The following is a 27,129-nucleotide window of genomic DNA, read 5'->3' on the forward strand; positions in this document are numbered from 1 at the left end:
ATTGACGGCAGCTGCGGACCAATAGGAAGAGGGGGCGGGGCTGGAGGACCGAGCGGGAGCGGCTGGTCCTCCAACCAATCAGAGTGAATGTGGGGCGGCCAGGTCGGGAGTGGAGCATGCGCGGCAATGGTAAGGCGGTTGTGAGCCTGGCGAATGCAGCGTGCGCTCTGAGCATGCTCAGTGTTAGTCATGGTGTAGGGGAGGGTGAGGAATGGAAACCACGGCTGCAATGAAAACGGCACCAACTTCTGGCCGAGGCCGGGGGCCCCGCCTTTCCCGCGGGGACACGCCCAAGGGCGGCGGGCTCGCTCGCTGCCATCTTACGAGTGTGAATGAGGGCGCTCAGAGAGGCGGAGCTTCCTCCCCGGTAATGGGCCTGGGTTACCTAGGCAACTGGTCGTCGCCATCTTGGGAGAGGAAGTGGGTCTGGTTCAGATGTCCTGCAAGGGTGGCCATCTTGGTGAGGGTATAGTGAGCGGGCGGAGCTTATCCCCGTTGCAAGGTGCGGGTTACCCAGGCAACCGGCCGCAGCCATCTTGGAGCGGGACAGAGACTGGGATTGACAAATTGGGGGAGAGAATATTCCAGAGAAACGAGACTTGTCTGTTCTGAATTTCTATCCTGTACTTGTTGTGAGCACTCTTTTCAAACCATTTTCCAGGGGAGGATTTACACAAATTAAAATAAACATCAAAATCTGACAGATTTATCAGGAGCTGAATATCATTGACCTCTGAATGTGGAAGGAGAAATGTTTCTCTGTTCGGTCTGTGGGAAAAGATTTCAAACATCAGTGTGACTGGAAAAGCACCGAGACACACACACGAGTGAGAGTGTTCGAGTGAGCTAACTATGGAAAGAGCTTCAACCAGTTACTCAGCCTGAAAAACATCGCACCATTCACAGCGAGGAGAAACTGTACATGTGTTGTGTGTGTGAACGAGGCTTCAACTGATTGTCCAACCCGGAGAGACACAAGGGCACCGGCACCATGAAGAAACTGGAAATGTGGGGACTGTGAGAAGGGATTCAATTATCCATCCCACCTGGAAATCCATCAACACAGTCACACTGGGAACAGCATCACAGAGAGACTGCGGAAATGTGAGGATTGTGGTGAAGGATTCTATTATCCATGTCTGCTGGAAATCCATTGACGCAGTCACGCTGGGGAGAAGCTATTCACCTCTTGTGTGTGTGGAAAAGGATTTATTAAGGCAGTAAGCCTCGAGTCATACCTGCGAATTCACACTGAGGAAAGACCGTATGGCTGCACATACTGTGAAAGGAGGTTTAAACAGTCATCTACCCTCACTGCACATCAGCAAATTCACACTGGGATGAGACCATTCAGCTGCTCCGTGGAATGAGATTCACCCAGTCCTCCATCCTGTTAATATACCAACCACTCACACGAGGGAGAAGCAATTCATCTGCTCCATATGTGAGAAAGGATTTACTCAGTCGTCTGGCCTTTGGTCACATCACAGAGTTCACACTGAGGAGAGGCCATACCCCTGCTCTGTCTGTGGGAAGGAATTTACTCAGTTATCTCACCCTGCTAACATACCAGAGAAATCACACTGGGAAGAAGCCACACAGCTGCACTTCCTGTGGGAAGAGCTTCAGGTCTTCATCCAACCTCAGTGCACAGAAACGTGTTCACACTGGGGAGAAATCATTCACCTGCTCCGAGTGTGGGATGGAATTCACTCAGTCAGCCAACCTGGAAATACACAAGAGAATTCACACTGAGGAGAAACCATTCAGCTGCACCTCCTGTGGAAAGAGCTTTGGGCAGTTATCCGCACTCACTGCACACCAACGCACTCACACTGGGGAGAGGCCATTCACCTGCGCTGTGTGGGGGAAGGGATTCACTCAGTCGGCCAGCCTCATGTTACACCAGTAAGTTTACACTGAGGAGAGTCTGTTCAACTGCACTCACTGTGGAAAGAAATTCAGGCAGTCTTCCGACCTCACTGCACACCAGCGAATTCACACCAGGAAAATCATCATTCAACTGCTCCCTGTGTGGGAAGGGCTTCACTCGGTCATCTGGGCTTTGGTCACACCAGCGAGTTCGCACTGGGGAGAAGCCATTCAGCTGAACTCTCTGTGAAAAGAGTTTCAGATCTTCATCTGATCTGAATGTACAAAGCGGGTTCACACTGGCGAGAGGTTGTTTACCTGCTGTGTGTGTGGAAAGGGTTTCACTCGGTCAGCCAATCTGCAGACACACCAGAGCGTTCACAAGTGACTGCAGGAGTTGGATTATATTGTTATTTGCTGTTAAGCACACCGAGGATTGTTAGTCTATTTTTTATTTGGTTTGTTTCTGCTGGTGTTAACAGCCCTATCGCAGACAGAACTGTAATATTGTGGATATCCCTTGATTTTTGGGGCTGCTGAGTCCCTATTTAAAAGCACCATCTGTGATCTTTCTCTCGAACTCAAGAACTCTCGACAGGTACTAGTTCACAATAAAATTATCAACCTCCACTTGAATTCCATGTTGATCGTTGATGCAAAATCTACAACTCAGTGTTGAAAGGTTCCAGCTCCAATTAGAAAATGCTGATTAATCCTTGCTGACAATTCTCACTGACTTAAATATTCTTTACAATGGGAACTCCAGTACATTATCAAGGTACATTGAACAAAACAGAAAAATATTTCACAGTCACATCAGTAAAATCTTCATCAATCAACACTGTTACTGATGAAACTTGGAAGTCGCTGAGTTCATTCATTTCTGACACAGCAGCGCTAACATTTGGTAAAAGTTGCAAAGATGGTTTGAGACCCACTCAGCAGAGATGACATCTGTCATTGAAGCAAAAAGCAAAGCCTACCTGAAGTACAACATCAACCGAACAGCTGGAACACTGTGTCACTTGAATCATAGAATAGAAGTCATAGAAACCCTACAGTGCAGAAGGAGGCCATTCGGCCCATCGAGTCTGCACCGACCACAATCCCACCCAGGCTCTACCCCCACATATTTTACCCGCTAATCCCTCTAACCTACACATCCCAGGACTCTAAGGGGCAATTTTCTTTTTTTTTAACCTGGCCAATCAACCTAACCCGCACATCTTTGGACTGTGGGAGGAAACCGGAGCACCCGGAAGAAACCCACGCAGACACGAGGAGAATGTGCAAACTCCACACAGACAGTGACCCGAGCTGGGAATCGAACCCGGGACCCTGGAGCTGTGAAGCAGCAGTGCTAACCACTGTGCTACCGTGCCAGGACAAATATGTAAAAAACAGGGAGCGAATGTGCAAATAATCATTGGATCAGCCTATTTCAAGAAATACAAATTGTCTTGGCAACAGAAATCTCTGTGCTGTGTATGATGGGATCAGGAGAGTAGTTGGCCTTCCCATCATCAAAGTTGCTCCCCTGAAATTGTCACTTGAGCTGGAAAAGGCTATTGATTGCAAACCTACCTCAGTTGATCTTTCTCTACACCCTCGCTATGACTGTATCACAACATTCTGCACTCTCTCCTTCCCAATGTACAGTATGCTTTGTCTGTACAGCGCACAAGAAACAATATTTTTCGCTGTATACTAATACATGTGACAATAATAAATCAAACAGACCGCACAGAGAAACTAACTTTATAACAATCAGGATAGAATTAAACACACTGGTATGTTGGGATGTCCTGTGGTTGTGAAAGGCTCTGTAGAAATGTAAGTTTATAAATTGAAGATTTATGTTCTCTGATCTTGTTATCTGGAACTGAATTAATTTCAGCCACCCCCATCTTGTCATTTATTAAATTCACTTTGGTTCAGACAAGACTTTAACCAATTAAGACAAAGGCAGAATTCTCTGGATAGTAAATTTAAAAATAAGTTTATTCAATGAGAGAGGTTTACTGAACAACTTTAAGACATTGGCTTTTATAACTTGATGTGGGTGATCAGTCTGGAAGGTTAACCCTCTCTGGCTCCTTCTTTGACAGGACTTTTTGTGGAATTCAGCCTCGGGAGTCTGGCTTCTTCTTAGACAGGAATTTCCTTGAAACTCAGCCTCGGGACTCTTCAGTATTTGGCCAGCAGGGAAGACCTTTGGAACCTCTACTTTTATCCCCTTACATCAGAGTTGGGCCTGTTTGACATGACAATTGGTCAATTTGATGAGATTAATTCAATTGAATCCCCAATATTTACACCACCTTTTCTCTTCATCTTATTCAGGAATACAACATAATTGTTTCAGACTATCCCTTTACCTGATTCCATACAATCCCTTGTTCATACAGTTTCAAATATTGAAGAGTTTGAAGGTCCCTCTCGCCAGTACATTTATCTTCATTGCACATTCTTTACATACACAGCAATAAGCTTTTACATTTTTACAGTAAATAAAACTCAGCCTTTTACTATAACTACTGATTCATTAATTGTAACTTAATACAATCATCTGTTACTGACTGGTAGCTAATTAATACAGGATTCTTTAATTCATTTGGTTAATACAAGATTCACTGGTTCAAAAAGACACACGATGGAAGACAATAGGCTTCTTTCTTATTCACCTTGATCAGACTGAACAATCGACCTTATTCTTGAGCCAGATTTGACGGAATATAATGTCCTGTAGCTTATCAAAATGAGAGAAGAAATTCTTAGTTTAAACAATTTCTGCTAGTTATGCAGTTTCCACAAGCATTTGGGTGATTACAGCATTCATTTTTAAAATAAAGCTTCATTCACATGTTAGAGTTTAAGATTGTTTCCTTGACCTTGTTCCTTAGAATGTTCAAGGAACAATACAGCACAGTAACAGGCACTTGGGCCCACCGAGCCTGTGCCAATAGAGCTTCTATCTCTCTGTTCACCTCCTGTCTGTCTATCTAGATACACCTTGAACATTGCTAAGGTGCCTGCTTCCACCCCCTTCACTGGCAGTGCATTCCAGGCACCCAGCACCTCTAGAGTCATAGAGGTTAACAGCATGGAAACAGGCCCTTTGGCTCAACTTGTCCATGCTGCCCCTTTTTTTAAACGACTAAGCGAGTCCGAATTGCCCGCATTTGGCCCATATCCCTCGACAGCAATCTTGCTCGTAACTGTCTAAACGTTTTTCAAAAGACAAAATTGTACCCACCTCTACTACTACCTCTGGCAGCTTGTTCCAGACACTCGCCACCTCTGTGAAAAAGTTGCCCCTCTGGACCCTTTTGTATCTCTTCCCTCTCACCTTAAACCGAGGCACTCTAGTTTTAGACTTTGGGAAAAGTTATTGAGTATCTCGCTGATCTATGCCCCTCATTATTTTATAGACCTCTATAAGATCACTCCAAAGCCTCCTACGCTCCAGAGGAAAAAGTCCCAGTCTATGCAGGCTTGATGACAGAAGCCAGAGGGTAGTTGTAGAGGGTTGTTTTTCAAACTGGAGACCTGTGACCAGCGGAGTGCCTCAGGGATCGGTGCTGGGTCCACTGTTATTTGTCATTTATATTAATGATTTGGATGAGAATTTTGGAGGCATGGTTTGTAAGTTTGCAGATGACACCAAGATTGGTGGCATAGTGGACAGTGAAGAAGGTTATCTCGGATTGCAACAGGATCTTGATCAATTAGGTCAGTGAGCTGACGAATGGCAGATGGAGTTTAATTTAGATAAATGCGAGGTATTGCATTTTGGTAGATTGAACCAGGGCAGGACTTACACAGTTAATGGTAGGCCATTGGGGAGAGATACAGAACAAAGACATCTCAGGGTACAGGTTCACAGCTCATTGACAGTGGAGTCAGAGGTGGACAGAGTGGTGAAGAAGGCATTCAGCATGCTTGGTTTCATTGGTCAGAACATTGAATACAGGAGTTGTTGAAGTTGTACAAGACATTGGTAAGGCCACACTTGGAATATTGTGTTCAGTCCTGGTCACCCGATTATAGAAAGGATGTTATTAAACTAGAAAGAGTGCAGAAGACATTTACTAGGATGCTACCGGGACTTGATGATTTGAGTTATAAGGAGAGGATGGATAGACTGGGACTTTTTTTCTCTGGCGCGTAGAAGGCTGAGGGGTGATCTTATAGAGGTCTATAAAATAATGAGGGGCACAGATCAGCTGGATAGTCAATATCTTTTCCCAAAGTAGGGGAGTCTAAAACTAGAGGGCATAGGTTTAAGGTGAGAGGAGAGAGATACAAAAAGGATCCAGAGGGGCAATGTTTTTCACGCAGAGGGTGGTGAGTGTGTGGAACAAGCTGCCAGAGGCAGTAGTAGAGGCGGGTACAATTTTGTCTTTTAAAAAACGTTTAGACAGTTACATGGGTAAGATGGGTATAGAGGGATATGGGCCAAATGCAGACAATTGGGACGAGCTTCGGGGTTTAAAAAAAGGGCAGCATGGACAAGTTGGGCCGAAGGGCCTGTTTCCATGCTGTAAACCTGTATGACTATGAAATTTGGCATGTTCGCTACGATTCTCACCAACCTTTACAGATGCACCATAGAAAGCATTAGCATCAGTTTGATATGGCTCCTGCTCTGCCCAAGACCGCAAAGGAACTACAGAAGGTTGTGAATGGAGCCCAATACATCACGCAAACCAGCGTCCCATCCATTGACTCTGTCTACACTTCCTGCTTCCTGCTGCCTCGCTAAAGCAGCCGGCATAATTAAGGACCGCATGCACCCCGGACATTCTCTCTCCCGGGAAAAAGATACAAAAGTCTGAGGTCACGTACCGACCGACTCAAGGACAGCTTCTTCCCTGCTGCCATCAGACTTTTGAATGGACCTACGTTGCATTAAGTTGATCTTTCTCGACACCCTATCTATGACTGTAGCACTACAGTCTCATTTCCTTCTCTATGAACGGTATGCTTTGTATAGCGCGCAGGAAACAATACTTTTCACTGTATACTAATACATGTGACAATAATAAATCAAATCAAATCAAAACAAAGGAATGGGTGATGGTTTCAGCCGCAGATGAACTGAGAGTAGACTGGAGTTGGGTGATGTTACTGAGGTGGAACTGGTCTTGGTAATGATGTGGATTTGTGGTCAGATTCTCAGGTTGGGTGAAATATTTTGCTATGGTTGTGGCTCAGTCTCAGACAGTTTCCGAGGAGAGGGATGGAGTCAATGGGTAGAATTTGTAGCAGAGAGCGGTGACAATAACTGCAGTTTTCCCAGGATTAAAATGGAGGAAAATTCTAGCCCAGAGCTGGAGAGATTTTTCAGGGAATCAAAGGATTCGGGGAGGGGGTGGGAAATTGGAGGTAAAACCAGCTCAATTTCACAACCTGCCTTTCTGTTTTTGTGAGTTCTCTCTCACTCCATTTTTTCTGTTTTAAATCAATTTCACAGGGCGTTAGAAGGGGAAGATTTGCAGACAGGGAAACTGAAACCAAACATCACATCAGGATCTGAATATCATCGGGTTTTTAACATGCAAGAAAACAGCAATGTTCACAGTGTAGATAAACCATGGAAATCTGGGGACTGTGAGCAGGGATTCAGATCCCTGTCTGAGCTGGAAACTCATCAGCCCTGTCACACTGGGGAGAGGCCGTTCACCTGCCCTGAGTGTGGGAAGGGATTCACTTGGTCATCCAACCTGTTGAGGCACCAGCGTGTTCATAATGCGCAGAAGCCATTCACCTGTCCCGAGTGTGGGAAGGGATTCACTCGATCATCTGGGCTGCAACAACACCACCGAGTTCACACTGGGGAGAGGCCATTCACCTGCTCCAAGTGTGGGAAGGGATTTACTGATTCATCCACTCTGCTGAAACATCAGCAAGTTCACTCTGATGAGAGACCGTTTAAATGCCTGGACTGTGGGAAGTGCTATAAAAGTTCTCAGAATCTAATGCGACATCAGCATGTTCACACTGACGAGAGACCCTTCAGATGCTCTCACTGTGAGACTGGGTTCAGACAATCATCTGAACTCACTGCACATCAGCGAATTCACACTGGGGAGAAGCCGTTCATCTGTTTCAAATGTGGGAAGAGATTCACTCGATCATCAGGGCTTCTACAACACCATCGAGTTCACACAGGGGAGAGAACATTCACCTGCTCCAAATGTGGGAAGGGATTCAGCGATTCGTCCACTCTGCTGAAACACCAGCAAGTTCACACTGACGAGAGACCTTTTAAATGTGCTGACTGTGAGAAATGCTATAAAGGTTCTGTGGACCTGATGCGCCATCAGCTTGTTCACACTGACGAGAGACCGTTCAGGTGCTCTCACTGCGGGACTGGGTTCAGACAATTATGTCAACTGACTGCACACCAGCGGGTTCACACTGGGGAGAAGCCATTCATCTGTTTGCAGTGTGAGAAAGGATTCACTCAATCAGCCACCCTGCAGAGACACCAGCGAATTCACACTGGGGAGAGACCATTCACCTGCTTCGTGTGTGGGAAGAGATTCACTCGCTCATCCACCCTGATGAGTCACCAGCGAGTTCACAAATAATCAGTGACTGGATTTTACTGTAAATCACATCCAGGAATGAATTATGTTCATTGACGTCCATTTATTTAAACTGGTGAAGTGAGTGGTAATTACAAAAGGAGACAGAATGTCTGTGTGAATTTAAACTGTGAGGATTTTTTATGCATTTGTGGGACATGGGCGTCACTGCATGGCCAGCATTTATTGCCCATCCCCAGTTACCATCGAACTGAGTGGCTCACTAGGCCATTTCAGAGGGCAGTTGACAGTCAGTCACATTGCTGTGGCTCTGGAGTCACATGTAGGCCAGACAGGTAAGGACAGCAGATTTCCTTCCCCAAACGGACATTCATGGGGTGGCACAGTGGTTAGCACTGTTGTCTCACAGCGCCCGGGACTCGGGTTCGATTCCCAGCTTGGGTCACTGTCTGTGTGGAGTTTGCACGTTCTCTGCGTGGGTTTCCTCCGGGTGCTCCGGTTTCCTCCCACAGTCTGAAAGACATGCTGGTCCGATGCATTGACTCGAACAAATGTCGGAGTGTGGCAACCAGGGGAATTTCACAGTAACTTCACTGCACTGTTAATGTAAGCCTTCTTGTGACTAATAAATAAACTTTACTTTTTGCTTTACTGAACCAAATGGTTTTTTTCTGACAATTGACAATGGTTTCATGGTCAGCAGTAGATTCTTAATTCTGATTTTTTTTTATTGAATTCAATTATTTTTATTGAATTAAATGTACGAGGCAAGTTTTTTTTTAAGAGAGTGACAGGTGCCTGGAACTCGCTGCCGGGGGAGGTAGTGGAAGCAGATATGATAGTGACTTTTAAGGGACACCTGGACAAATGCATGAATAAGATGGGAATAGAGGAATATGGTCCCCGGAGGCCTGTTTAGTTCAGATGGGCAGCATAATCAGTGCAGGCTTGGAGGGCCAAAGAGCCTGTTCCTGTGCTATAATTTTCTTTTTTCTTGTTCTTTGTTCAAATTACACCACTTGCTGTGGTGGGATTTGAACCCGGTCCCCAGAACATTAGCTGAGTTTATGGATTAAGTCCAGGGATAATACCATTGGGCCATCACCTCCCACCTGGAACAAAACTGTTTTCACTACTCAGGCTCTGCTGTGATGTAATAGTCTCTATGACATCATCATACCATGACTGGGTGACATCATCAGAGTCCATTGTTTCTGAATGATCCACATCAATAACAACAGGAAATACTCATCAAGCTGAGCACATTATCTAGGCTGACACTGCAGTCTGACATTGAGGGACTGCTGCACTCTGACACACTGTCCTTCACATGGAGCTTGTGGAGGCTCTGGCCACAACCTTCCAATCCTTATCGAGTCGTAGTGACAAAGGACAGAGAATGTAAATGTTACATCCCTGTTCAAAAACACAGCAATTACAGAACAATCAGCTTAACATCAGCAGTGGGGAAAAGCCAATAATCTGGGACACAATCAACTGACACTTGGAAAAGTATGGATTATAATTTCCAGTATTTTGTGTTTTTAAATATTGAAAACTTCCCTGGATCTCAAGGCTGGGAGAGACACTCTGAAAGGTATCGGGAGCTGGGACTTGTCCATGATAAGAAACAATACTTTTCACTTTATGCGAATACATGTGACAATAATAAATCAAATTTTAAAAAATGAGTGTAACTGAAGGTCTGAGACTGAAATAATCTAAAGTTAGAAAGGAGAAAAGATCCAAAAAACAGAACAGTCAGTAACAGGACATCAATTAATCTCTTATCCTGGAGAAATCAAGGATTTAACACACCGTGTGTTTGAAACAAAGCTGATTTATTTAACAGATTTCAGAATATTAAGTTCCAGGTCAGTTAGAGATTAACATCCGAAGAAATAAATGTTAATTGTCTGATTGAAGATGGTCGAGAGGAGATTGATACAGGTACTCAAGATCCTGAGGAATTGGGCAGGTGAAATAGTGAGAAAATGTTCCCACCAAGAGAACATCAAGAACTAGAGGGCACAGACCTACGTTAATGGGGAAAACAGAGTCAAAGTGATGTGAGGAAAATTATTTTCACCTAGTGGGTGGTTGGAGTCTGGAATAAACTTCCTGTGAGAGCAGTGGAGGCAGGTTTGATCAAGGTACTCAAAAGAGAATTGGATTGTTATCTGAAAAGAAAGAGTGTGCAAGGTTACAGGGGTATGGCAGGGGAATGGGATTCGGCTCTTTCAGTGAGCCAGTGCAGACTTGATGGGCTGAATGGCCTCTTTCTGTACTGTGAAGAATCGGTGACGAGAGTTCCTGAATGATGGGGAAAGGTCACAGACAGTGGTTCTTAAAGGGAAATGGCAACCCTGAAAACACAATCAGCTCTCGATCGAGAATATTAAACTCCAGCCCTGCTACAGGGATTATTATCAGCAGAAACAAACCTCAAATGTCAGAATGAATGTGGCTCACTCCTGGATGTGATTAACAGCAGCAGGTACAGCAGAATCCACTCCCTGCACTCACTCGTGAAGTCGCTGGTGTGTCACCAGGCGGGAGGAGGTAGTGAATCCCTTCCCACACTCTGAGCAGGTGAATGGTCTCTCCCCAGTGTGAAGTCACTGATGTGCTTTGAGGCTGGATGAATATCTGAAGCTCTTTCCACAGTCAGTGCAGCTGAACGGCCTCTCCTCAGTGTGAACTCGCTGGTGTGTCACAAGGTTGGATGAATTAATGAATCGCTTCCCACACACGGAGCAGGTGAATGGCCTCTCTCCAGTGTGAACTCTCCTGTGTAATTGTAGGTTATACATCTGGACGAATCCCTTCCCACACACAGAGCAAGTGTATGGTCTCTCTCCAGTGTGAACTCGCTGGTGTAATGTTAGGCAGGATGATTGAGTAAATTCCTTCCAACACACGGGACACGTGAAGGGTCTCTCCCCTGTGTGGGTGCGTCGATGAGTTTCCAGTTTGGATGGGCAAGTGAATGCTTTCCCACAGTCCCCACATATCCACGGTTTCTCTATGATGTCAGTATCATCATGTCTCTCCATATTGAGTGATTAGTTGGAGCCTCGTCCACACACAGAACACATGCACAGATTCACATTGCTATGAATGGTGTGATGTTTTCTCAGGCTGTGTAACTGGTTAAAGCTCTTTCCACAGTCAGTTCACTGGAAAACTCTCACTCGGGTGTGTGTCTGTCTCAGTGCTTTTCCAGTCACACTGATGTTTGAAATCTTTTCCCGCACTCCACATTCAAAGGCTGATCGTGTTCAGGTGCTGGTGAATTGAGCGACTGTTAAATCTTGATTCAATTTTTCTGACTGTAAATCTTCCCCATCAAATATCCTGCAAAAGAAGAAGTTTACAAAACTACTGTCAGTCCAGGATAGAAATTCTGATCAGACAAGTCTAATTTCTAAGGAACAACTTTTCTGCTCTTGTTCCCCAAAACAGTAAATCTGTCCCATACACTCTCCCTCTTCCCTGAGCAGAGGGCGGCATGGTGGCGCAGTGGTTAGCCCTGTGCCTCACAGCCCCAGTGACCCGATTTGATTCCCAGCTTGGGTCACTGACTGTGTGGAGTTTGCATGTTCTCCCGTGTCTGCATGGGTTTCCTGCAGGTGCTGTGGTTTCCTCCCACAGTCCAAACATGCGCGGGTTAGATAGATTGGCTATGCTAAATTACCCGAGTGTCAGGGGGGCTAGCTAGGATAAATGCATGTGGTAATGGGGATAGGGCCTGGGTGGGATTGTGGTCAGTGCAGACTCAATGGGCCAAATGGCCTCCCTCTGCACTGTAGAATTCTATGAGATCCAAATGAAATGCGTATTTTTCATGCATCCTTACAACTAATTTGTACAAATCACTCCAAGGCCTGTTCCTATCTCTGGAATCACCTCTAACACTGTGCTGATTCTGGTTTCCTGCACATTCCCTATTTTAATCACTCCACCATTAGTGACTAGACCTTCAGTGCACAAGGATGACTTCTCAAAGAATTCCTACAGTGCAGAAGGAAACCATTTAGCCCATCAAGTCTACACTGACTCTGAATATTTTACCCCTGATCTGTACCCCACTAATCCCCCTTACCCGCACATCTTTGGACACGAAGGGGCAATATAGCATGGCCAATTCCCCTAAACGTCACATCTTTGGGCGGTGGGAGGAAACCGGAGCACCCAGAGGAAACCCACACAGTCACAGGGATAACGTGCAAACTCCGCACAGACAGTGACCCAAGGCTGGGATCGAAACTGGGTCCCTGGAGCTGTGAGGCAGCAGTGCTAACCACGCTGATATTAATGGTGTTATATAAATAGAAGTTGTTGTTGGCTGTAACCCTAACTTCCGGTTTTACAACAACACATCGATTTTGTTATGAAATCAAACTCTGATTTTTTTTGTTCCCGTGGGTTATTCATTTGGTTTCACCCTCAACAAATACGGTGGCTGCGCATGCGTTGTTCCAATTTACCTCAATAAAGATGGCGGATGCGCATGCGCTTTGCAGTACACGGACCTTTATAAAGATGGCGGATTTGAACTCCGGCCTGAAACCATCAGAAGGTCTGAGGAATTTGCTTCGCAAATTGAGGGACTGTGGCCGACACCGGGTGTTTATAAAGCTTCACCATCCACCCGCAAACTCCATTTACGTTTCCGGTTTTATTTCAGGCTCTGGATCTGCACTCGGTCTTTGTAAAAATCTCCATTTAAAACCCGCTCGCTCGAGCTCCTTACCGTCTGCCGCAGGCACTGCGCATGCTCCAGCTCCAACCAGGATGGGGCCGTTAACCTGGGCCTGTTCCCGGGAGGGAGGGAGGGAGAAGCCCCGCAGCTGCAAACCAGGGAGCTGACAATGATTCTGAAGGGTTTGCGGATCCTCCCCAATCTCCAACCGCCGGCTCCAGCGCTTCACCCGGTGCTGAAATATTTGCTCCAGCCCCGCCCCTCATTCACACTGATTGGTTGGAGGACCAGCCGCTCCCGCTCGGTCCTCCAGCACCGCCCCCTCTTCCTATTGGTCCGGAGCTGCCGTCAATCAGTGCCCGGGCATTGTGATGTGGAGCATGCGCAGTGTCATTGCTGTCCTTGGCGCTTGTTTGTCCCGGAGAAGCGGAGTCAGCGTTAGGCGGTGACTGGGAGGATTTGGAAACACTTTGTGGATCCGCAAACCCTTCAGAATCATTGTCAGCTCCCTGGTTTGCAGCTGCGGGGCTTCTCCCTCCCTCCCTCCCGGGAACAGGCCCAGGTTAACGGCCCCATCCTGGCTCAGCCACTGGAGGATGGTTCACATCAGAGGATGGGGGAGGGGGACAATAAATAAGAGGTTACACTTTGGCCTCAAATCAATGAGGACTCTGATCTCTGGGAAGGAAGGAAACCCTGGGAGGTGGGCGGGGAGGATTCACAAACACCCGCTGGAGGCCCCAACACCCCCAATAAGACCCATTGGTTTTATTGTCAGTCTGCAGACAGGAGCTGGAGAACTGAACCCAGACAGAGGAGAGGGAGGGAGAAAACTGGGAGTGGAGGAAATAAATGGTGAGATGGGTTTGGATTTAAGCCAAGGGAGGAGGGAGAATTTGTGGGACAGGAATTTATTGATTTGGGGAGCAAGAGAGGAAGAAATGTTCCAGAGAATTAGAATTGTCTGTTCAAAATTTCTATCCTGGACTGACAGTGATTAATTTTGTAAACTCCTTTTACAGGTGAGGTGAAGAAACATCACATCAAAATCAGACAGAGTCTCGATTCACTTGGACTTAAATATCCTCAGACTTTGAATGTGGAAGGAGAAATGTTTGTCTTCTGTCTGGAGGAGAAGATTTCAAACATCAGTGTGACTGAAAAAGCACCAAGATACACGCACACCCGAGTGAGAGTGTTTCAGTGAGTTGACTGTGGAAAGAGCTTTATCCAGTTACGCAGCCTTAAAAAACATCACACCATTCACAGCAAGGAAAAACTGTACACGTGTTCTGTCTGTGGATGAGGCTTCAACTGATCGTTTAACCTGGAGAAACATAAGGACACCAGCACCATGGAGAAACCGTGGAAATGTGGGGACTGTGGGAAAGGATTCAGTTACCCTTCCCTGCTGGAAAATCATCGGCGCAGTCACACTGGTGAGAGACCGTTCACCTGTTCTGTCTGTGGGGAGGGATTCATTCAGTCATCTGGCCTTTGGTCTCACCAGAGAATTCACACTGAGGAAAAGCCATTCACCTGCACCTCCTGTGGGAAGAGGTTCAGGCATTCTTCAGCACTCACTGTGCACCAACGCACTCACACCGGGGAGAGACCATTCATCTGCTCCGTGTGTGGGAAGGGATTCACTCAGTCATTCCACCTGCTGTCACACCAGCGAGTTCATACTGGGGAGAGGCCGTTCACCTGCTCCGACTGTGGGAAGGGATTCACTGGGTCATCCCACTTACTGTCACACCAGCGAGTTCACATTGAGGAGAAGCCATTCAGCTGCACTGACTGTGGACGGAGTTTCAGACAGGCATCCTCCCTCATTGCACACCAGCGAATTCACACTGGGGAGAGACCGTTTACTTGCTTTTTGTGTGGAAAGGGATTCACAGTTTTACCCAGTCTGCTGAGACACCAGAAAATTCACACTGAAGAGAAGCCATTCCGCTGCACTGACTGTGGAAAGAATTTCAGGCAGTCATCCAACCTCAGTGCTCACCGACGCACTCACACTGCAGAAAGACCATTCACATGCTCCGTGTGTGGGAAGGGATTCAATCGGTCATCCAACCTCTCTGCTCACCAGCGAGTTCACACAGGGGAGAGGCCATTCACTTGCTCCATGTGTGGGAAGGGATTCGCAAAGTCTTTCAACCTGCTGGCTCACCAACGCACTCACACTAAGAGGCCATTCAACTGCTCTGTGTGTGGGAAGGGATTCACTCAGTCACAATGGCTCCTGAGACATCAACAAGTTCACAAGTGACTGCAGGGGTTGGATTTTGCTGTTTTTGCTGCTGTTCAGTATTGACAGTCTGACAATATTTTATTTCTGCTGATGTTAACAAACCCTATAACTAGCTGGAATTTAATATTCTGGAAGTGTCACTGATTTTCAGGGCTGCAATGTCACTTTTTAAAAGCACCACCAGTGATCTTCCCCCTTAATTGAAGAACTCTCAACAGGAACCTGTTTAGAATAAAGTTAAGAACTTTTGCTTCAATTCTAATTTGATCTTTGGGCAAAATCTACAATTCATTCTCTGAAAGATCCATCTGCAGGGCACAAAGTATTTATTTTCAATGCTTGTATTGAGATTTTCTGGAAAGCTACTCTTTGATTTTTAAGGGCTATTTTTTGGTTTCCAGGGCATCGTTTTCCATTCTCAGTAACTCCTTTATTAGTGATGTAGTCACGTAGTAACATTACCTTTTGTGTTTCTGTTAGTTTACTTCTTTGAATAAGATAGCACAAATACTGAAGACTGTGTATATATTAAAACTTTTAAATTGGAATCTATGAATGATATGTTTTGTTAATTTACTTTAAAAATACTCCCATACTCTCTTTCCAAAATGAGAATTCTAACTATTTGACACAAGGAAACTGAATCAGATGTTTATTGGTTCAGACAGTGGAGCAGGAAAAATCTCTCCCGATTCTGATCTTCATTGTGTGTGGATTTACATCAATAACCCATCAATAACCTCACTACACCAGCTGAGATCAGCTCTGACCGGGGATTTTGTATGTTGTCTGTGAATGTTAAACTGCAAATAAAAGCAGTTTAGAATATGAACCTGGATGAATGTATCTCAATTTCTAATGTGACGACCCAAGTGATTGTAAGTACGTTCACAATATCTGGTTACTCAAATTCCTGAGCTGTAAACCCCACCTTCTGAGATATATAAAAATAATCGAGACTTGTTCAGCAGAATGGGGAAAGGTCTGCCGATGGTTGGATCATTCCTTTTGAGGCTCACACTGCTATGAAACTAGTTCTGTAGCAGGAAGACACAACTCCTCCACACATCACAGATCGGCTGCTGAGTCTTTTCTCAAAATAGGTGGCAAAGCTGTTCCTCCAGTTTGAGACTCTGTCTCTGCAGATGTAGCAACATCGGGAGAGACAGAATCTGTGATTGGAGGAGATGGTCCTCACAGTTTCTGTCTCTCCCATGTACAGGATGATTTATTTCTTCCAGTAGTTCCTCCCAAGACAGAATTTCTGCGGGCCTTTTGGCAAGTCATGTTGCAGTTTTATAGAACCTTAGTTCGGCCACACTTGGAATATAGTGTTCAGTTCTGGTCGCCGCACTACCAGAAGGATGTGGAGGCTTTGGAGAGGGTGGAGAGGGTACAGAAAAGATCTACCAGAATGTTGCCTGGCATGGAGGGCATTAGCTATGAGGAGAGGTTGGAGAAACTTGGTTTGTTCTCACTGGAACGACACAGGTTGAGGGCGATCTGATAGAAGTCTACAAGATTGTGAGGGGCTGGGCAGAGTGGATAGTCAGAAGCTTTTTCCCAGGGCAGAAGAGTCAATTACTAGGGGGCATAGGTTTAAGGGGCAAGGTTTAAAGGAGGCAGGTTTTTTACCCAGAGGGTGGTGGGTGCCTGGAACTCGCTGCCGGGGGAAGTAGTGGAAGCAGATATGATAGTGACTTTTAAGGGGCATCTTGACAAATACATGAATAGGATGGGAATGGAGGGATATGGTCCCCAGAAGGGTAGGGGGTTTCAGTTCAGTCGGGCAGCGTGGTTGGTGCAGGCTTGGAGGGCCAAAGGGGGTGTTCCTGTGCTGTAATTTTCTTTGTTTTCCTTTGAGAGTGAATTCACCATCCACAGCCGTTCATTTTGAACCCTGGTTTGAAATATTCTCACTCTGGGTTTAAGGCTTCACGGCGTAATACACACATTTAGATCTTACCACCAAACACCAATTCATATCCTCATCCGAGTCCCAGATTTAAATGTGGTTGTCCAAACTAGAAAACATATATAATTTGACTCTTTTTAAACCTGATTCACCACACCCTGCCACACTAACTACAAGAGATCGTGTTTGGGACAAGTTGTTCCGTTAAAGTCTGTGTTGTTCTCAATGATGACAGTTTTAACCTTCTCCATAACCTGTCCTAACCCTTCTGCCCTCAAGGGGGCTCTGTTTTTCTGATGGTGACATTCCCTGTTTACCCAGTCAGCCCTTGAATTGTTTGTGAATCCAGTCACATGTCGGTTAGACTGGATCAGGGCGGCAGATTTCCTTCCTTAAAGGGCATTAGAGAACCAGGTGTGTTTTTACAACAATTAATTCATGCTCATCAATATTTTTATTGAAACGTGGTGGGATTCAAACCCAGGTCCCAAAAGCATTATAATAAATAGAGAAAATGCTGGATAAACTCAGCAGGTCGGTTCTTTTCAGAACTCCAGCATCTGCTGGATTTTGCTTTACCTCCAAATCATTCCCCTGGATTACTCCTGCTCTGGCTCTAATTCCAGTCAGCTCAGACAACAAAAACAGGTTTCACAAAATCACAAACATTTAAAAAAGGAGGTAGACAAAAGGCAGGTAACTATAGGCTGGTTAGCTTAACTTCTGTCGGAGGGAAAACGCTTGGATCTATCATCAGGGAAAAAATAGCGAGACATCTGGATATAAATTGTCCCATTGGTAAGACGCAGCATGGGTTCATGAAGGGCAGGTCATGTTTGACTAATTTGGTGGAATTCTTTGAGAACATTACATGTGCAGTGGACAATGGGGAACCTGTGGATGTGGTGTATCTGGATTTCCAGAAGGCATTTGACAAGGTGCCGCACCAAAGACTGCTACATAAGATAAAGGTGCACAGTGTTACGGGTAATGTATTAGCATGGATAGAGGATTGGTTAACTAACAGAAAGCAAAGAGTGGGGGTAAATGGGTGTTTTTCTGGTTGGCGATCAGTGACTAGTGGTGTGCCTCAGGGATCAGTGTTGGGACCGCAATTGTTTACGATTTACATCGATGATTTGGAGGTGGGGACCAAGTGTAGTGTGTCAAAATTCGCAGATGACACTAAGAGCTAAGTGTGCAGAGGACGCTGAAAGTCTGCAAAGGGATATAGATAATCTAAGTGAGTGGGCGAGGGTCTGGCAGATGGAGCACAATGTTGGTAAATGTGAGGTCATCCATTTTGGTAGGAATAACAGCAAAATGGACTATTATTTAAATGGGAAAAAATTGCAGCATGCTGCTGTGCAGAGGGACCTGGGTGTCCTTGTGCAGGAATCTCAAAGAGTTGGTTTGCAGGTGCAACAGGTAATTAAGAAGGCAAATGGAATTTTGTCCTTCATTGCTAGAGGGATGGAGTTTAAAAACAGCAAGATTATTGCAGCTGTAGAAGGTGCTGGTGAGGCCACACCTGGAGTACTGTGTACAGTTTTGGTCTCCTTACTTGAGAAAGGATATACTGGCACTGGAGGGGGTGCAGAGGAGATTCACGAGGTTGATTCCGGAGTTGAGAGGGTTGGCTTATGAGGAGAAACTGAATAGACTGGGCCTATACTCATTGGATTTCAGAAGAATGAGGGGAGATCTTATAGAAACATATAAGATTATGAAGGGAATAGATAAGATAGAAGCAGGGAAGTTGTTTCCACTGGCGGGTGAAACTAGAACTAGGGGGCATAGCCTCAAAATAAGGGGAAGCAGATTTAGGACTGAGTTGAGGAGGAACTTCTTCACACAATGGGTTGCGAATCTGTGGAATTCCCTGCCCAGTGAAGCAGTTGAGGCTACCTCATTGAATGTTTTTAAGGCAAGGATAGATAAATTATTAAACAGTAAAGGAATTAAGGGTTATGGTGAGCGGGTGTGTAAGTGGAGCTGAGTCCACAAAAAGATCAGCCATGAGGGCTCGAGGGGCCAGATGGCCTACTCCTGCTCCTAGTTCTTATGTTCTTCCCACAATCCCCACATTTCCATGGCATCTCCCTGTGACTGCAATTATGTTCCAAAAGGCCAGATGATTGGTTGAAGCTTTCACCACACCTGACTAAACCTCTGACTAACCTGACTAAAACGGAGGATAAAGTATTGGTGTCTGGAAGGGCGAAAAGAATACACTTGGCTTCCTTGTAGATCTGTGGCACCAAGTTCAAGACTCCTTCATGAATCATCCTCTTGGCCTCTCGCCTGTCAACTGTCCATGAGAATCTTATATGTTTCAGAATGTTCACTGCTCATTCTTCCAAACCCAATGAGTATAGGTGCAACCCTTCCCCAAAAGACGAGTTGGATTCTGCGGCATCACTTGCCCCGAGGTCAAAGGACCTTTGTGTGGTCCACCCCCTGGCCTGCTACGATTCCTGTGGTGGGTGGGATGGGAGAATTCTCCCCTACACCTTCACAACCTTTCCTCAAAAGGCAACACCTTCATCTTAGGAATGGGCCTGGTGAACTTTCTCTGAACTCATTCCAATGAAAGCATGTCATTCCATAAGTAGGGAGACCAGAACCGTACACAGTATTCCAGCTGCTATCTCAGCAATGTTCTGTGTAGGTGCAGCAAGTTCCATTTTTCAAACTCCACCCCCTTGCAGTAAAGTCCAACACTCCATTTGCCGCCTTCTTTACTTGCTGTACCTTCATCCTATTTTTTCACGATTCATGTACAAGGACACCCAGATTCCTCTCTACGGCAGTATTCTTCAGTTTCTGTATATTTAAACAATTTTTTGCTTCTCTATTCTTCCTGCCAAAGTGGAAAAGCTCCCACTTTCCCGCACTATACTCCATCTGCCATTTTTCTGTCCATTCAGGTAACTTATCTGTGCCCCTTACAGATTTTTTGTAATAACCTCACAACTTGCTTTTCTACCTATCTTTGTATCATCAATTCTGGCTTCATCCAAGTCATTGATCAAGGTGGCTGTTTTTCTCTCTCTCAGTTGTGGGTGATATTTGTCTCTATTCTCCTGGAAACTGAATGAATCTTGTTCCAAACTGGGTTCAATATCAGACATTTCAGGGAGTCAGGAATCATTCGCCCCTGAACCTACACTGGTAAAACCCCAGGCAGTTCCTCAGTAAGGATTTTTCTGGTTCCTCACCATATATTAGTCAGGATACTGAAACCCAGCTTTTTTACAGGCCACTCCTGGAGGCCCCACTCCCTGAGCCGACAACATTCAGCAGTGTCAGTGCTGAAGTTTCACAGTGGGAGTGATTCCCAGAGTAACTGTCAATCAGATCACCATTGATGTCCAGGTTTGTGTATTTTTAGTTATCCTGATGTCTAACACACACACATCAATAAAACAGGGAATTCCTGCAAACAAACTGCAGCTTCTTCTCTATCTGGACAGACAATGTTTGTTGAATAATTGTCCCAGCGGTTAACAAGCTCCTGTGAACTCATCCAACTCGTATTTTAATACTGACTTTAACAAATATATTTTAAACAGGTTTATTTTAAATGAGTTAAAACCAGCCTTAAAATGGTATATATAGTATAACAACCATAGTACTTTTCAGACTGGAAACTTTAACCTGCTGTTTCACTTTGATTTAGGAGCAGATCCCAGTTTTACACCAGTCTCTGATTCATGTATCCAGCATTCACCGTCATTCTAAAAGCAGAAGTTGCTGCAAAATCTCAGTAAGTCTGACAGAATCTGTAAAGTCAGGAACAATTAATGTTTCCAGTTGAATGTGACTCTTCTTCAGTGTCAAAACATTAGTTCTGTTTCTCTCTCCAGAGATGCTGTCAGACCTGCTGAGTTTTTACAGCACTTCTTGTTTTTATTTCCGAGTTCAGGACTCAGACAAGACAATCCACAATACAAATCTTACAACTGGGCCAGGGTTTATTAACATCAGCAGAAACAGACACCGATGAAAATGGTTGGGACCTCGATGTGATGAACAGCAAAATTCAGTCCTTGCAGTCACTCGTGAACATGATGGTGTTTCAGCAGGTGAGGTGACTGAGTGAATCCCTTCCCACACACGGAGCAGGTGAATGGCCTGTCCCCAGTGTGAATTCGCTGGTGCTTTACCAGGTTGGATGATTGACTGAATCCCTTGCCACAATCAGAGCAGGTGAATGGTCTCTCCCCAGTGTGAACTCGCTGGTGCCTCCGCAGGCTGGATGAACAAGTGAATCCCTCCCCACACTGAGGGCAGCTGAATGGCGTCTCCCCAGTGTGAACTCGCTGGTGTTTCCGCAGGTTGGATAACTGAGTGAATCCCTTCCCACAATGAGAGCAGCTGAATGGCCTCTCCCCAGTGTGAACTCGCTGGTGTGTCTGCAGGTGGGATGAACAAGTGAATCCCTTCCCACACTGAGGACATGTAAATGGTCTCTCTGCCGTGTGAACTCGCTGGTGCCTCCGCAGGTGGGTTGAACAAGTGAATCCCTTCCCACACTGAGAACACGTGAACGGTCTCTCCCCAGTGTGAACTCGCTGGTGTCTCTGCAGGCTGGATGACTGAGTGAATCCCTCCCCACACTGAGAGCAGGTGAACGGCCTCTCCCCAGTGTGGTTGCGCCGATGAACTTCCAGCTCAGACGGGTATCTGTATCTCTTCCCACAGTCCACACATTTCCATGGTTTCTCCATGGTGCAGGTGTCCTTGCCTCTCCCTTGGGTTACCAATCAGTCGAAGCCTCGTCCACACACAGAACACGAGTACAGTCTCTCCCTGCTGTGAATGGTGTGATATTTATTCAGGCTGTGTAACTGGTTAAAGCTCTTTAGTCAGTGCACTGGAACACTCTCACTCGAGTGTGACAGTGTGTTGCTGCTTTTCCAGTCACACTGATGTTTGAAATCTTTTCAAATCAACAGACCGGACAATCATTTCTCCTTCTAGATTCAAAGGCCGATGATATTCAGCTCCCAAGGAATATGAGTCTGTCAGATCTAGACGTGAAGTTTGAGATTTCAGTCTGTGATTCCTCTTTCAGTATCCTGGAAAATGAGTTTACAAAAGTCATCAGTGTCAGTGCAGGATAGAAATTCAGAACAGACAATTCTAGTTTCTATCGAACATTCTTTCCTATTTCAGTCCTAAAAAGCTGTAAATCTCCATCCCACACACTCTCCCTCCATTCTCACTCTGCTGTATCTAATATTCACCCTCCCAATTCTCCTGAAGGTGCTGATTGAGGCTGATTGACAGATCCATGCTCACTGCTTCCTGTCCTGGACACAGAGACCATAACAAATAGGAGCTGCAGTCGGCCATTTGGCTCATCGAGCCTTTTAAACTATTCAATGAGATAATTCGTTCATCTACCTCAGCATCATTCTCCCCACACTAAACCCATATCCCTTGATATCTTCAATATCCAGAAACCAATCAATCTCTCTCTTGAAAATAGTTGATGACTGAGGCTTCACTGTCCTCAAGGGTTGAGAATTCCAAAGCTTTAGCACATCCTTGAGTGAAGAAATCCCCTCACATATTAGCTTTTGCTCCATCTTCTTGTCTGTTCCCCATAACTCTTGACACCATTGTCAGTCAAAGATCTGTCTAACTGGAATATATTCAATGATCCTCAGCCTCCACTGGTCCCTGTGGAAGAGAAATCCAAAAGACTAACAACCCTCTGAGGGAAGAGATGTCTTGAAATATATAACGGAGCTACAGTTCCATATTACAAGATATTCAGATCCCAAGGAATATGACTCTGTTTGGATGTGACGGTTGAGATTTTTGCCTTTGATTCCTCATTCAATATCCTATGAAATGAGTTTGCAAAAGTCATCACATTCAGTATAGGATAGAAATTCAGAGCAGACAATTCTAGTTTCTATGGAACATTCTTTCCTATTTCATTCCCAAAAAGTTGTAACTCTCCATCCATATCTATGGATTCTATTTAAAAATGAAAGTGGTTGGGCATTTGAAGGAAATAAACTTTCAGGAGAGTGAGGATATCGAGTGGGAATGGGACTGGAATGTTATACAGAGAGTCAGCATGGACTCGAGTTACCGAATGGATTCCTTCTGTGCTGTAATGACTTTATGACTGGAAATGTATAACATTGCTACAGGATTATATTACAATGCAAGAACTAATAATAAAAGTATTTTATTACAGAAACATAAATAATATATCTAATCTGGGTACCATATAATAACACTAGACAGATCTCTGTCCTATATTAACGTTCTGTCCCCTTAAATGTCAGCCATCTCCTGGGGAAAGCTGCCCTTTAATTATGAACATTAGGAAAAAGACCATCCTTTTAGACAGACAAATAAATGTGTCAAGCTGAGGGAGCAAAGGATGTTTACCAGGCTGATTCAGGGAATGGCGGGACTGATGTATGAGGAGAGATTGCCCAGGTTAGAATTGTTTTCGTTGGAGTTCAGATGAATGAGGGGGGAGTCTCAAAGAGACTTATAAAATTCTAACAGGTCGAGACAGGATAGATGCAGGGAGGATGTTCCCGATGGAGTCCAGAACCGGGGGTCACAGTCTGATGATTCAGGGCAGACCATTTAGGACGGAGGTGAGGAGACATTTCTTCACCCAAAGAGTAGTCACCCTGTGGAATTCATTACCACAGGAAGTAGTTGGTGCCAAAACATTGAATGTATTCAAGAGGCGGCTGGATAAAGCACTTGGGGTGAATGGGATCACAGGTTATGGGGAAAAAGCAGGATTAGGCTACTCAGTTGGATGATCAGCCATGATCATAATGAATGGCGGAGCAGGCTCGAAGGGCCAAATGGCCTCCTCCTGCTCCTATCATCTCTGTTTCTATATCAATGTCTTTAAGAGAGAGAGAGAGAGAGAGAGGGAGACCTGGGCCAACCTTTCCAGAGTCTGCACCCTCCCTGGATTCACTTCCTTTCCCTTCAGTTGCTGCAAGTCCCCAATTTCCCCCAGAATGAGAAAAGAAATGGAAAGGGGGAGAAAAGAAAGTGTGTTACTCACAGATGTTGGCCTCTTTTAGGTCAAAACAAATAAACAAACTCAGATTAAGTCAGGACAAAGTAAAAGGGGCAGCTCCCCAAAAGGAGGGGGAACAGTCCGAACAGAAATCAAAGTACAAAGGAAACTTAAAAACATCAAATTAAAATGTGATTATTAGGGTCGATAACGCACCCCAACCCCTGCGGTGCCCAGTGGGCGCGGAAGGCGTCAACCGCGCCCGTGGACACCGCATGCTCCCTCTCCAGGGACACCCGGCCGTGAACGTAGCCGCGGTAGAGGGGAAGACAGTCAGGATGGACGGCCCCCTCGATCGCCCGCAGCCTGGACCGGTAAATGGCGCGTTTCGCCAGGCCCAGGAGCAGGTTCACGAGGAGATCGCCATCCCGACCCCAACAAAAAGAAAGTGCAACCTAAGACACAAAACATAGACATGGTCCACGGACTTCACAAGGCCACAGAAGGGGCAAGCTTCATAGCCCGTGAACCAGTGAATCCTACGGTTGTGCGGAACTGCTGCATGCATCACCCTTCACCCCAGGTCCCCGATGTAATTGGGGCAATCCCTCCGTAGAGGGACCTCTACGGAAACAAGGCCCGCCAAGGTGTATCCGGGCGGCAGGCGAGGAAGCAGTAGTGGAGGGTGTGCAGCAGCAGCCCGCACAGGAAACGCCTCCGCGCGGTAGGAAAAGGCACGGAGGACATTTCCGCGAGGCGGCTCAGGCTGTGGGGCACCTCACCCAGGGGAGGGGGCTGAGGCTTTGGGCCAATGTGGAATTCTGTCCGAACAGGGGAACGCTCCGGCGGGATCCCACCGCACGCCTGCGCCGCCTCGAGTTTGCGTGCACTTTCGGGGCCGAGCACGACCGTCCTAAGGTCTAGGATGGCTTTGGCCGCGTGCCGGACGGTCGTCCCCACGCGCTCAGCCAGCACGCGGGGGCCCATCCAGCCCGCTCCTCCGCCATCGAGCACGTCCCCGATTCTGGTCACCCCGGCGTCCACAGCCCTCCTCTCCGCCAGCCACCTGAAGTCATACGGCTGGAGGAGCGGATTCCTGAGCAGCGGCTCTCGCACGAGAGCTGCTACTCCTGACGGGGGAGAGCTGTGTCGCGAGGCGACCGTGTTCCAGACGGTGAGGAGGTCCTGGTAAAAGATGGGCAACTCCTGCAGGGTGGTCGAAGCACGCCCCAGTTCGATATGCAGGAGCTGCACGTCATAATTGAGGCCGTGCCAGTGGCAGAAGAAATATGGCACACCACTGTGGAGGGGGCTCAACGTAAAGGTACCTTTAGCGGAAGGTCGCTATCTGAGTGCGGAGGCACACCAGACCTTGTCCGCCCTCCTCAAGCGGGAGATACAGAACAAGGAGGGCAGACTGCAGGGACCCAGTGCAGTCGATTGCCCCAGAAGAACCGCACGAGGGTTCTCTGGATATCGGTGACAAAGCCAGGGGGAGGGGTCAAAGGGACCAGCCGGTACCACAGCATGGAGGCGAGCAGCTGGTTTATGACGAGAACCCACGCCCGTGAATGGTCACAAACACTCACCTCTGAAACAATTTAACTGATTTTAATATTAAAATCTCCTGCTGGAGCCTGCAGCTGGAAAGATATCAGAAGCATTGGCATCAGAGAAAAATCTCCCAGTTGAGGAAATCCCCGGGGAGCGGGGGTGATGTCACTGTGCAATTGTAAGTATGTGATGAGATCACAGACAGGAACACAGAATACCTGGGTCTGTGCAAACCAGTGAACACCACACATTATGGAGGATGTGAGGCTCCTTGACAGGGTGCAGAGGAGATTTATCAAAATGGTTTCAGGGATGAGGAATTATAGTGACAATGTTAGGCTGGATAACTTGGGGTTGTTCTCCTTGGAGCAAAGTAGATTGATTGAGGTGTACAAGGGTACATGGAGGTGTCAAAGTTTACATGCTCTGTTTACACGTGTACAAGCTCTGTCTATGGGTCATCCAGTCTCGAAACGTTGGTTCTATTCTCTCTCCACAGATGCTGTCAGATCTGCTGAGATTTTCCAGCATTTATTGTTTTTATTTTCCTTTCTTTTTCCTTCTCTGCCACCGCTCTGCCTCATCAATAAGACATTGGGACTCAGGGTTGATGCAGTTTGATGGACAAGTTGTCTCCATTCTGAGCACTGGGGAACAAGCCCCTCCCACTGATTGACAACATTGCCCTCTACAAACATGGCGGCCGCACGTGCGCACTGCTGCCTATTGCCCCCAATAAAGATGGCGAACGTTAACCCTGGACGAACACGAGGAGCTGCAGCCTTGCTCGGTACAAACTGGGTCCGGGAAGTTCTCTTCCGCGGTTTGCGGCTTACACAACATGCTTATGCAGCGTTTCCACCCACCTGGACGATCCATTGCTCTCTCCGTACCTCCAGTCACCTCTAACAGATTTCCGAGCCCACAGCAAAAGCCGTTTCCCATCGCCATTACTCATACTGCGCATGCTCGAGTCAAAGTTGGCCCCGCCCCTCGTTCGCTCCGATTGGTTGGAGGACCGACCGCTCCATGTCGGTCCTCCAGCACTGTCCCCTCTTCCCATTGGTCCGCGCTGCCGTCAATCAGCCGGGCATTGTGACGGTGATTTGCTGCTTGTCCAATAATAACAGTAAGAAGTTTAACAACACCAGGTTAAAGTCCAACAGGTCTATTTGGTAGCAAACGTCACACAAGCTTTCGGAGCCTCAAGCCCCTTCTTCAGGTGAGTGGGAATTCTGTTCACAAACAGAG

The 27,129-nt window shown here is 46.3% G+C and overlaps 5 protein-coding genes across 8 annotated transcripts in view; 2 read left to right on the forward strand and 3 right to left on the reverse strand.

Annotated features, from left to right (window-relative positions):
* LOC144483379 (uncharacterized) overlaps positions 1-27,129 on the reverse strand; it is a 148,681-nt gene that overhangs the window by 78,101 nt on the left and 43,451 nt on the right. The window lies entirely within an intron of this gene.
* Positions 212-8,934, forward strand: LOC144483339 (uncharacterized). Its single transcript, XM_078202055.1, has 3 exons — positions 212-460; positions 1,676-1,845; positions 7,550-8,934. The coding sequence occupies exons 1-3, from the start codon at positions 212-214 to the stop codon at positions 8,466-8,468; spliced, it is 1,338 nt and encodes a 445-aa protein (XP_078058181.1). The 3' UTR covers positions 8,469-8,934.
* On the reverse strand, positions 10,215-13,382 carry LOC144483388 (uncharacterized). 4 transcript variants are annotated; one of them, XM_078202109.1, is made up of 2 exons: positions 13,183-13,382; positions 10,215-11,783 (listed from the first exon to the last, which is right to left on the reverse strand). In XM_078202109.1, the coding sequence occupies exon 2, from the start codon at positions 11,480-11,482 to the stop codon at positions 11,045-11,047; it is 438 nt and encodes a 145-aa protein (XP_078058235.1). In that variant the 5' UTR covers positions 11,483-11,783; positions 13,183-13,382; the 3' UTR covers positions 10,215-11,044. The 4 variants fall into 4 exon arrangements, with proteins under 4 accessions (XP_078058235.1, XP_078058236.1, XP_078058237.1 ...); XM_078202110.1 differs by having other exon boundaries at positions 12,962-13,347; XM_078202111.1 differs by lacking the exon at positions 13,183-13,382 and adding an exon at positions 12,917-13,167.
* LOC144483340 (uncharacterized) overlaps positions 14,073-27,129 on the forward strand; it is a 67,866-nt gene continuing 54,809 nt past the window's right edge. Inside the window, exon 1 of the mRNA XM_078202056.1 lies at positions 14,073-15,388. Within this exon, the coding sequence (XP_078058182.1) occupies positions 14,486-15,388 (903 nt within the window). The 5' untranslated portion in view covers positions 14,073-14,485. The remainder of the gene's footprint in view (positions 15,389-27,129) is intronic.
* Positions 20,681-26,854, reverse strand: LOC144483381 (uncharacterized). Its single transcript, XM_078202102.1, has 2 exons — positions 26,745-26,854; positions 20,681-22,390 (listed from the first exon to the last, which is right to left on the reverse strand). The coding sequence occupies exon 2, from the start codon at positions 22,037-22,039 to the stop codon at positions 21,365-21,367; it is 675 nt and encodes a 224-aa protein (XP_078058228.1). The 5' UTR covers positions 22,040-22,390; positions 26,745-26,854; the 3' UTR covers positions 20,681-21,364.

This window comes from Mustelus asterias, unplaced genomic scaffold (assembly GCF_964213995.1).
Source record: "Mustelus asterias unplaced genomic scaffold, sMusAst1.hap1.1 HAP1_SCAFFOLD_63, whole genome shotgun sequence".
Lineage (NCBI taxonomy): Eukaryota > Metazoa > Chordata > Chondrichthyes > Carcharhiniformes > Triakidae > Mustelus > Mustelus asterias.